This window comes from Limulus polyphemus, unplaced genomic scaffold, assembly GCF_000517525.1.
Source record: "Limulus polyphemus unplaced genomic scaffold, Limulus_polyphemus-2.1.2 Scaffold8770, whole genome shotgun sequence".
Lineage (NCBI taxonomy): Eukaryota > Metazoa > Arthropoda > Merostomata > Xiphosura > Limulidae > Limulus > Limulus polyphemus.
In genome coordinates, this window is record NW_013674380.1 from 581 (window position 1) to 12,742 (window position 12,162).

The 12,162-nt window shown below is 29.5% G+C and overlaps 1 protein-coding gene across 2 annotated transcripts in view; it reads left to right on the plus strand.

Moving 5' to 3' along the window:
- The first annotated feature begins 242 nt into the window (after positions 1-242).
- LOC106475539 (uncharacterized protein C3orf18 homolog) overlaps positions 243-12,162 on the plus strand; it is a 20,519-nt gene continuing 8,599 nt past the window's right edge. Inside the window, exons 1-3 of one of the 2 annotated variants that reach the window (XM_022379635.1) lie at positions 243-409; positions 8,182-8,477; positions 10,857-10,882. In XM_022379635.1, the coding sequence (XP_022235343.1) occupies positions 8,265-8,477; positions 10,857-10,882 (239 nt within the window). In that variant the 5' untranslated portion in view covers positions 243-409; positions 8,182-8,264. The remainder of the gene's footprint in view (positions 410-8,181; positions 8,478-10,856; positions 10,883-12,162) is intronic. The other variant, XM_013936217.2, reaches the window with a different exon arrangement.

The window sequence follows — 12,162 nt, forward strand, 5'->3', positions numbered from 1 at the left end:
TTATTCCTTTGGCTCAGATGGCAAAATAATAAATTAAATCGAATATAATGCATAATATTTTATTACTAAAAGTTCTAGTCATAGAATTCAATACTTTACTGATATTTATGAAATTTTCCTTGTGCTTATTTTCTCAATGAATATGAAATAAACTAATACTTATTTCAATTTTAAGACTTGTCTTATTTTTATTTGCTATAAGATGGCGCTTTATGATTGAAAGGTTTTGAGCGACTCTGGGTGTAAAGACTAAAGATCTCTAATTTTGTTATATTGTTTGATGTGTAGCAACGATTTAGTTTTTTAAGTGACGTGTGTATTTAGACTTAGTATTTTGCTGGATTTCTGATATCGATATTTTAAACTAACCAAAAACAGAGGCAAAACTAAAGCACAAAAGAAAGTCAAGGTAGCTTTGTTTATTTTTATAAGTATTTTAAATTAAATTAATTTTTTAAGTTTAACTTAAGAAACAACAACGAAGATAGTAATCATTAATAATAATAGTATTAGTATTCGAAAAGGTTATGGCTGTGATTATTTGCAGATGACATTAAACTCTTGAATATTTCTAGCTGTATTGAAGTTGTTTGTATTATACAGAATTACTTGTAATGTATCAAGTGGTAAGTTTGACATTTATTTGAAAAATGACCTTTAAGTTTAACTAATGACAAGTGTAACTGCAAGGTAATGCATTTGGATCATTGTAATTTAGATGACATATTTAATATCGTAACAGTTATGTTGTTAGTTTTTAGTATTATTATTATTATTATGAAAAATAATATGCAAAGATTAGACCACATAATAATAAAAGTGGTTTATATCTTCAACTGTAACGTACAAGCTCTACAGGCTACAGCCTAACTCACAAATAAAATTAGTTACTTACTTGCAATCCCTCTACATTGTTGAAAAATATATTTAAAATTTTTATTATTTAACTGACTTCCTAACTAACTTTCTGTCTAACTGGCTGAATCAATTGATTAAGTTGCCAACTAACTAATAACACTAACAGCTATGGTTTTCTTTGTACCTCATTGATCTTTCTGTTATAATATTTTTGTACTTCATAGATTTTTTTCCCCCTAATTCATATTTGTTATTAGTATTATTATGATTTTTAAAATGTCTTTTTTTTTAATTTTGTTAATGTCTTTTTTTTTGGTTAATCAGTTTTTGATCTCATAATCCTTTTGCACATCTCCAGTAGCTTTTTCAGTCTTGTTTTCAATCAAATTTATTTCTGTTCCTAATTCTTATTTGAATCTCACATCTCTTTTATTTTTGTTTTTAATTGGTATTTAAATCTCATATCCCCTATTGATATTTGTGTTTGAATATCTTATCTGAATCTTGCATCTCTTTCTTTTAGATCTTCTTTTAAGTTCCTTACTCTTTCTCTTCCTTTAATTTTCTGTCTTCTTTTCTTTTAGTTTTTTGTGTCCTTTTTTTCTGTTCTTCTTTTAATTGTCTGTAAATTTGTTCTTGGCCTTCCTCTTGTTTTTTGCAAATTTCTTTTAATTTTCTCTTTTTCTGTTCTTGATCTTATATTAATGTTTTGTCTCTTTCTGCTTGTTTTTTTCCCTGCTTCATCATTTTCAACAATTTTTTTTATCTTGTTTCAAGTATGTTATCATTTTTAAATTTAATCTAAATTATTTTTTTTTTACTTTTCACCAAAACAATCCCACTTCTGACATGAGTGTTATAATGGCTTCTATTGTTAGGCAAGTTCTTTTTGATTATGTGATAAAAATAATGTAAAGCTCAGTCCACTTAAAGATAGCAAAAGTGAATTATTTCTTTACCTGTAATGTAAAAAGTTCCATAAGCTATGACTTAAACCACAAGTAAAACTAAACAGTTATTTACTTTCAAACTCTCTACTTTGTTTAAACACAAATTCAAGATTTACAGCTGAACTGACCAATTAACTAATTAACTCACCATCTAATTAACTTCCTAACTGACAAATCTAATTAAACTATTGTTTTTGTACAGTTTGTTATTCTCCAGGTATCTAGAAAATTTAAGACATCAGTCAAATCTAGACACTTGGAAAATTTCTTGGCATCCCACATTATTATCTCACATCAAAACTTTCTCCAGCAAACAATACAAAACATTGTAATTACATATTCAAAATATGTCTTATAACAGTAGAAACTGGTACCCACCCAGAATTGTGTCTGCATAAGAAAAGGACATAAAGGAAAACTTAGAATTTTAGAGACATGTTGGTTACAAATCAAAAGAAGAAACAGGTAATTTCTTCTCCATACAAACTACTAGTTAGACCTTACTTAGAAACTTTGCATAGTAAAGAACTTTGATCTTATCTAAGAAATGATATTGACTTATTTCAAGTTATTGGAAAGGGTTTCAAAGAAGTTTACTAGGATTATTCTTAGATAGAAGGGTTATCTTTTTAAGGATAGTGTAAGGTTTCTTTAAGGATATTTTTCTCTTAAGAAAAGAAGGGTAAAAGGTGAACTTGAAGTTTATAAGATTATGTGGGAGATTGATAGGGTAAAAGCTTCTGTTTTCTTTTAACTATGCTCTGAAGATAATATGATGGGTGGAAACAATAAGATTTGGAAAAGACAAGCTATGCTCTAATTCAGAGTTTTATTTCTGTAGCAAGGTAATCCATTTATAGAACAAGTTGTTGCTGGTAGTAGTGGCAGTCAGCACTTCACAGGAGTTTAACCCTGTGTGCATGAATAGGGATCAAAGTGTGCGTACCATTTAACATTGTATTATGCATTTGGTGTTAGAGAAATAAACTGCTTATTTTACCCCACATTGCTGATATAGCAACAATTCATGGTAGAGGAGAGTAAATACAAGATACAGTATACAAGGATGATTACAGAAATTATAGATATGCATTTCAGAGGTTCTAGAGGTTATGCAATATGAAATTGTACAATGGGAAAAAGGTATTTTATTCTTTGCATGAACATCACCTTGCACTCCTACTTGTCAGAGTTTCACGTAGATTGATGTCGGTAATTTGGTTAAGAGGGAATTGATGAAAAATGATTTGAAAAGTAAAGGGTGGGCTTCATTTTTACTTTTCTAAGAGTGGATATGCAAAGATAGTTTTGAAGTATCAAATAGTCCTTTATTGTATGTTATGTTAAAAATTGTTAACATGATCTTACTGCATAATACAAGTTTAATACTCCATCTGTCTCTGTGTAAAGAAATTTTGACATGAAGAATGAGGATGATCTTCATACTCTTTATATAACTCATATTTTTCTTTTTTAGGGAAATGTATGTTTAGTTTTTGTCTATATACACACACACAAAGGATAATGATTTATTGGGAAGGGTAACTTGAATGATTTTTGGTGTTAAAGACATGAATATTATGTTTTTAGACAAACTATTTATATGCTTATCACAGCTCTTCTATCTCACTTATTCTCTCTTTTTCAAGTGAGAAGCATTTAAGTATGATTTATGAATTACCTTAAGCTGAAAAAGAGCTAATGAATGAGCTTGAAAACATGAATAAATAAATATATAATAAAAAGGTAAGGAGAGGGTATAATTTTATGAAATTATTCTCAAATATAAAGTACTTGAACCTTAAGGATAATCATTATAAAAAACAATTTTGATTAAGTTGATTTTTTTATAGCATTGCACTATTTGGTCTTTAAAATGGATAGAGAAGTGACTGAGCTGCCTGTAAGCATTTTTTGTTATTAGGCTGTCTGGAAGGGCAGAACTAGAAGTGCTAACAACGTGAATGTTAAAAGACTTGTTATAAATTTTAGTTGCATGTTCGTTCTTAGTTTAAACAACTTCAAACTTTGAATGGTCAGTTTGTGGAATTATTTGTTAGAGGAGGTGGTATGTGCAGTCTGAAATTTTCAAAGCTAATTTATGTTGATTTTTAGAGAGATGTTTAGCTATACATGTGTGTGTGACAGTTTTTGAGGTTTAAGCAACCTCAGTGGCCTTCTTTCTTTGATCCACTTGGTTCTTGTTAGTCTTGCATTCCTCATACTTCAGGATAAACTATCAGTGAAGTAAACAGATGTGAAAAGAATAATTAAATAATGCTACTGCTTTGGGTGAAGGATATATAACTAGTTAAGATACTTGATTCATAGAATAATCCTTGATTTCCAAGTACACATACCAGTTTGACCAACTGTAACATTTTGTATCTAATATAACATATAACAATTAAACCTGATAAATGTAAACTGATACAGTTAGGTTACTGAAATATGTAAATATCTTATTTTTAGTGCTGGATAAATATTGTTTAGAGTGAGAAAGATTTGGGTGTAATGATTGATAAAAGTCTCAAGTCTTCAAGCTGAATCTTTGAAAGTGGTAAAAGAGCAGATGGGGTTCTGGAATCTATTTCCAGAAATTTTGAGCTTAGGAATAAGGAGATGATTGTCATTGCATTGTTAACAACTTTGATAAGGCCTTATATAGAGTACTGGCTTCAATTTTGGTTCTTTTATTATAGAAAATATATATTGATTTGCTTTGAAAGGTTTAGGGACAAGCTACCAAAATGATTCTTGTACAGATAGGTTAACATTGATTAGAAGCTCTAAGTTTTGAACATATTTTCTCTGTAATGTATAAGAGTGGGGTAACTTGATGCAGGCATTCAAAATTTTTAGGGTGTGGATCACTTGAATGTTAAAATGAAAAAGTTGGAAATACAAAACTTAAATATTAGGAATAGTAGATTGAAACTTTTAGAGACCTTAATGTACATACAATTAGTTTGAACATTATTTAACTTGTTAGAGAAGATTGTGGATGTGAAACTGATTTGTGTGTGTGTGTTTATGAGGGACTCACTCTATGGGGTCAAATAGCTTTGTCTTTTTTTCATGTTCTTTTGTTATGAAACAATTTAAAAACAAAACAGTGCAGATGAACAAAATGTGAGTCAGGTCTATAACTGTCTGGTTCTAACCCTAACATATATATTTATTTCTGGAATAAAGCATGTACAAAGTTTAACTGATTTTATTAGAAACTGAATTCAGAACATAATTTTAGTATAGATTCCCAGAGGATTATAGTTTTCTGTCATAGAAGTGTGAGAATGCGAAGTTGCAGTAGTGAATATACAAGTCTCCCATAATCAAAATACTAAATTACTGTACACCAAACAATAAATGAAAAAGGTCTTTAGTAATATTATGTGCTAAATTTGCACTGTTTACTTCAAGGCAACTGTACTCCCACTAATTGTAAATTGGCTATAATAAGATTGCCATGATTGCTAAACATTCCTCTGCCATTTAGCAGCACACCAAAAACAGAGTACAACTAGTGGATGCTTGGCTAATAAGAATTCGTGATATATCAGATGATAGTGCTCTTCATTATTGTGTTTTTTTTTGTATTCCAAAGCATTCTCTATTTGAAAACTTTGAAACACACAAACAGAACTAAAAAACTATTAATAAATACCTATTAGTCATTTAATTTGAAAAAAACAAAGCTATATAATGAACTCCATTGCTTTTAGTTGATAATTCATAAGTTGATGCACAATTCCAACTGATAGCAACAGTAAAAAAAAAAGAAATTGGAACTGTAAGCAGATGACACATTGCCTTATCAACAGTTTGCTTTACATCATAACAGGTACACATTTGTCAATCATGAAACTAGTGTGAATATAAAATCTCTCCTTTACGTTAATAGGTAAATATTTAAGTTCATACTTTATTTTTAACATTTGGTTGTTGATAGTTTTCATTTCATTTATCAATGTAATATGAATTTGCGTGTGTGTACATTTTAAATTGAAGTATTTTAGTAGGGTTACATTTTATCTTACCTTGTCACAAGTTTCATGCAATGTCTCAGGTTATCAGGTAAAGCAATTTTATATGTGTTGTTTAAATTAGATGGTGCAAAAAGGTCAATTTACAGGTACATTTATTAAATGTTTTTCATTAATTATTAAATACATAATTCAAATTTTTGTATAAATCTACTAATTGTTTACTGTAGAATCTAATGATGTGGATTTGTTTTGCTATTTATGATTCCACGGAACCCCCTAGTTTTAGTAATTCCGAGTATGTATGCAGTTGGAATGTATAACACTTGATTATGAGAAACAACACAAAGTGGTAAATACATCTATGTGTGTGTGTGTGTGTATGTGTATATATATACACACATATATATATATAATTTAGTGTTGTTGTTATTTTTCCTAGTTAGAAAACAGACTTGAGTAACTGTGTATTAACATGCTGGTCAGAGTGAGAAATAATTTTACCAGCAAAAAAACATGACTGATTTTGTTTGCGGTTCATAATTAAGTTCAAATTCATTGGATGTAAACTCCAGAGAGTTGAATATTATATTAATATGGTTTTGTAGTCTCACATGTCATTAGTCCATATTGCCATGTCTTGTCCTACCAATGACCATGCATCTTGACATTAGCTCTATGGTATAGTTTCCATTGCAAAAAGTTTTGTCAAATGACTTTCATACCACACCTCTCCATAATATGTTTAGTAAATGAGGTCAGTGGTTTTCCAGCATTCGTTTTAACAGTCTGGTCACACAGTAATCTGTAGGCACTGTGTCCAGCAATTGGACATATATGTGTTTGGTTGGAATAGCATGAATACCCATTTCATTGTCTAGCTGCTTGAGGAATGTGATAGTTGAATGGGTGGTATGACAGGAATCCATACCCTTTTGGTCTAGTTTACACTAAAGGCCATAACTTTCTTGATTATATTGCATACTGTTGCCTAGGGCACATGGATGGTATTGCCACTGACCTTCATGTTAAAAAATGTTGTACTTTGCTTACCATAGTTAGAGTATAGTTTGTTGCAGGTCTCTTTCTGGATGGCCCTGGGTCCTTAAGTTGATCCACATGCCTGTGTTTTCCAATACCATTAAATTCAAGAGATATCCCTGTCTTGGAAATAACTTCTAAATATGCAATCTGAACACATCTTTTTAACATGAATGTGTAAATATTTTGTGCTGGGAAGGCCTGCTACTTCCCAGAAGCAATAAATTTTTGTCAGCATCACACTACCTAAAAGATATCAAATAATGTCTAAATGTAATTCCGATACATTCTGTTCCACCATGGCTTAAAATCTGCTGATTTTGCATGATATTTTCTGATTTGCATATTCAGTGTTCTTTTTAATGTATTCACTTCTGTAGACATTGTACTTTTTGCAAACTGAATGTGGATAATCTTACTCATTTTATTTATTTTTAATTAAGAATTCTCATACAAAAAAAGAATTTGATTTGATTTTGAATTGCTAGCTGTTTTCATATATTATTTAATTTGAATCAGAAATTGTTTTGATTCAAAACTATTGTGTGCGAGTTCCTACTACGGTAGAACATTTGTGTAGAAAAGTTTGTTGGAGAAAAAACTTTTTGGTGGATATTCATTGTTTTCTTAAGGTTTGTTAAAAAAGATTCTTTTGCAAAAGGAAACAAAATAAATATTAAAACTTTTTGGAAAGAATTGAAAATGTTCTCTGGTATTTTATTTTTTATCAGTTTGAGTGGACAGATTTACAACTACATACAAAGTCCTATATTCATATTCCAGTTTTGAGTTGTTATTGATTTTGGGCTTTGCTTATTCACTAACATTCACTAATATTCATAACTCATTGTTATTATAGAATATAACTGGTTATTTCTTTATCACATTAAACATTATAATCTATTTTTAAATTGTGGAGGGTTAATTTTAGGCTGTTTTAGTAATCAAACTACATGTAAATTTGCAATAAAAACTTCATTATAATGTTTGACGCTTGATTTTCAGTAACAACGTAAAGTGGTATTTGCATTGTGACCTTTTAAACTGTGAAAATTATTCTATTTCTGTAATAACAAAATAAAACCAGCAATTCAGGAAAAATGTTAGTTTTTGATAACACTTTGTAAAATGGAAAATTTTCCTGCACAAGAAGAAGTGGGTGGTTAATTACATGATTTCTTTTTAAGTCATGTTACATAACTTGGACAAAAACATAACCTAAGATTTTAGAATCACTTATCTTTTTGGGTTTATTTGTGACATTTTGTTAGTTTAAGTGAGAGTGGTCTTGTTTATTGTTACTGTTTTGTATATGAAAATTTGGAACAAAAAATGTATTCTTATAGTTTTTTAGGTTTATGTGTACAGCCAAGGATACTGAAGTTATGATGCAGGAAAAAAACTAAGGTGATATTCCAAGATAATCCTGATGGTTGGGATCTTGGTCACTCCCTCTGCTCCACAGTATACTTCTACTAGTAACATTCTTGTTAATAAGACCTCAGAAGATGTTGAAAATGTAACTGTTTTTACAACCACAGGTTCAGTAGACCTCAATGCAGCTCATGCAGCTTCAACGTTTCTCTTTGGATTTGGAATTGCCATTGGGATAGTTGCCCTTGCTACTGCAATTGTTGCTGTGGTAAGATAAGTTCTTTATCATAGAAAATGTAATCACTGACAGCCACTAGTCTTAAAATGTAATCATTAGCCCATCCCTTGTTTTCTAACTAGAAATGAAACTTAGTTTTGTTGTCCATAAAGTTATCCAATGAAACCTTGAAAAAATTCAGGTTATCACTCCTTTTACTAAGTCAAATGTATTAAAACTGCATTATAGTAAAATATTAGTAACTGTTAAAAAGTGAGTAATTCTCAACATTGGTAGTATTATCTTAATTATCAAAATTTATATTTCTATGTTGTAAGTTTCAATTTAACAACTGACCTCTTACAGATTGAAGTTTTTCAATTCCTTAATTATTTCATTAATAAAGGGAGTAATTAGTGTTTCAATAAAATAAAAATATAGTTAGTCATTTAGAGTTAAAATTCAATAAACCAATAAGTATTGGTATTATTTTCTAACATTAATTAAAGCTAGGGTGACTAGACATCCTAGTTTTGCCAGGACATTTTTTGGTAGATTGTCCCAATGTCCCAAAAAAAAGTTGTGGCGATGCACAAAATGTCCTGATTTTATGATAAGAACATCAAACTCTCAGTCACATCCAATCATGAATGTAGTAGGCCTGCTTGATTTGCTCACTGTTGTAACACGTACTCTCCTGCTACTAAACTCTCTCAAATTCTGTCTGTGCATAGGGTCCTTACCCAAGTGCTGCATAAGTTTTTTTTAGTAGACCTATAGCAGTTGGTGAATGTATGGTGGATGGTTAAAGGTCAGGAACTGTCCTCTAAATTATTTTTATTATTGAAAATGTTGAACTTGTCAAAATATCAAAAAGTTTTTTTCGGATACTTTGAAAGCGGACTGAATGCATTATTTGCAAAGTTGTGTTTCTGATAGCAAATGGTGGAGTATCGTACATTATGGTTCAGTTATTCCAAAAATAGTGCCAATGTTAATATGGAAATATTGTGGAACAGGTCAGTAAGTTTAAAGTAAATTAAATAAAAGTTAAATTATTTCAAGTTTATAATAACCATTTTGAAATTAGTGGCAACGATTGGACTGTTCCGGTTTTTCGGCTTGGAAATCTGGTCGCCCCAATCAAAGCATATCAAAATTCTTTTTGTGGTGAGATGATCAGAAATAAATACAGTACTATCATTCAAACTGACATGTAACTGATATTCAAACAAAATAATCATCTCCTTTTCTTGCTCATATTTGAAAATGTTTACCAATGCTCAGCTCTATTTCTCATTTCAAAAATACATAGAAAACTTATAGACATAATTTACAAACAGCTCTGGTTCCAGACCTGTTTCAAAACAATATTACTCCCCCCCCCAAAAAAAAAATGTTCTTACAAATACACTAATTGTATGATTTTATACTACTGTATCTTCCTGAATGCATGAAAACAAAAGTATTAACATACTTTATTAACTCCCATCTCCTGAAAGCTTATGGATTAAACTAATGAAACTACACACATTAATAATAATGCTACCTATCTGATTATGGCTAAGTGTCTAGTTTTAGTTTTACTTTGGTTGTGCTAAAGCAACATAGTTTGATTTGAGCAAATGAAATCCTCTTGCAGTTCCTTTTATTACTTTAGTTACATTTTCAAAAACTAACATAATGTAAGATATTGCAGGTTATAAGACTTGTTTTCTATATTGTTAAAGAAGTGAAATGTATAAAGTTTCACTATAATAATTGTGATCAATATTCCTATGTTTCCTCATGGCTGAGAAAAGAGCTTTATTAAAATGTTTGCTTTTTTAAAAAACTAAATATGCAGTCATTATCAGATTAATGAGTACTATTTAAAAACTCCAAAACATTGAATAAACAAGAACCATTTGTTTAGTTACTTTCACCCATGATAATGATAACTTCTATGAAAAAATAATTTGGTAAGTGTAATAAAGTTTTGAGTGATATTAGCTTTGGCCAAGTTAATCTTTTTGTTAATAACATGTGATTTTTTTTCTTTTTCTTTTTTAGATTGACTTTTCCTACATATAAGATAAAATGTTTAAAATATTAGGCTAATTACTAATGTATTAATATTACCCATATATTTATGTATAAGCAATTGGTGATTGTAACTAATCATATTATTTTTCAAATTCAGTTACTACATTCCTTTTGAACATTTTTCTCACATAACTGATTTTGAGTGTTTTTTTTAGATACTAGTTATAATCTCCTCTATCATTGAATACAGTTTTATCTCTTTTTATTCAGGTTATCTAATCCTAATCTATACAAAGTAATTATAGTTTTCTCCTTTAAAGCATTTCAAAGCTTTACATTATCAAGCTTTAATAGAAGTATGTACAAACATTATTATGTACTATAAGCTTTTCTTTTGCCTTTCAGGTAATATTCCTAATACGAAAGAGCAAGTAAGTATTAAGTTTGATTCTTTTCAAAAAGAAGAGAATGGAAAACATTCTGTAAGAGAAGTTTTGTTGTCAGAGCTTTGATTTAATTCATATTGTGCTATGTTATTTTTAATTGTCAGTTATTTGAGTTTTGGTGCATGATTGATCCCATTCATCAAAATATTAGTATACTAATATAAATTTGTGAGAATCTCAAATTTTACATGACTATATCACAGTCTGACTAAGAAATAAAGTACTTGTTCACCAAAAGCTGTTTAATGAACATTTCAGCATCTTTTCTCATTCACGCATGACTTAGTACTTAAGTGTTACTTCGGATGAGAGTTTGAAACAAGCTGGCAGCCATGAGCTTGTTACAAGTCATGCTAATCTGATTGTATATAGTTTATTTTTATTTTTTTGATAGTCATTTTGTATTTTGTTTATCTGTTTGAATAAAGAATACAATTTAGATTAAAAACAGGCAAATTTTTGTGCTTGTCAGTGGGGCTAGCCTCTAGACAGCTTAAACTATTGCTACAAGATTTCTCCAGCTTACTTGACTGGTCTGTGGGTATCTGCTTTTGATATTCTGATATATATGTGTCCAGATTTTTTATAAATGGTAACCATATCATGCACGTCCTTAAATATCTTTTAAACCCAATACAAAGAAACAGATGGTGCTACATATCGATGGATAAACATGCGATAGTTTCTAAAGGTAAAATATATACTTTATACAGGTATAACTTAAAAAGTAAACAAACAAGAGTATTAAAGATTATGAATTTGAAAATTAAATATGGATCCCGCTACAAAAGTAATGAAACAAGAATTAAAACCACAATCACAAATTTATATAATTTAATTGCTACTTTGGCAGCTTTATACACTTTGTGTTGTGGTTTTAATTCTTATAAAATTTATAGCTATCAGGGATATGGCTATACTGAAATTTTATAGATGTTTTCTATGGACATATAAAAACAGAACAAATAAATGGGGAAAACAGTTACAGTTTTAATGGAAAGTATGGATTGTGGGTTATTCGTAGAATTGCTATAAGAAGTATCCAAAACAAAAATACATGTTGCAATAAAAAGTACACAAACAAGTAAAATGATACTAGTTGGTTAGATTTTAAAATTATTTTCAATCCCTACTTTGGTTGGCATTATGACCTGTATAAGTAAATGAAGCAGTATAAATTTGCCAACCAAAGTAGAGATTGAAAATAATTTTAAAACCTAACCAACTAGTATCATTTTACTTGTTTGTGTACATTTTATTGCAAC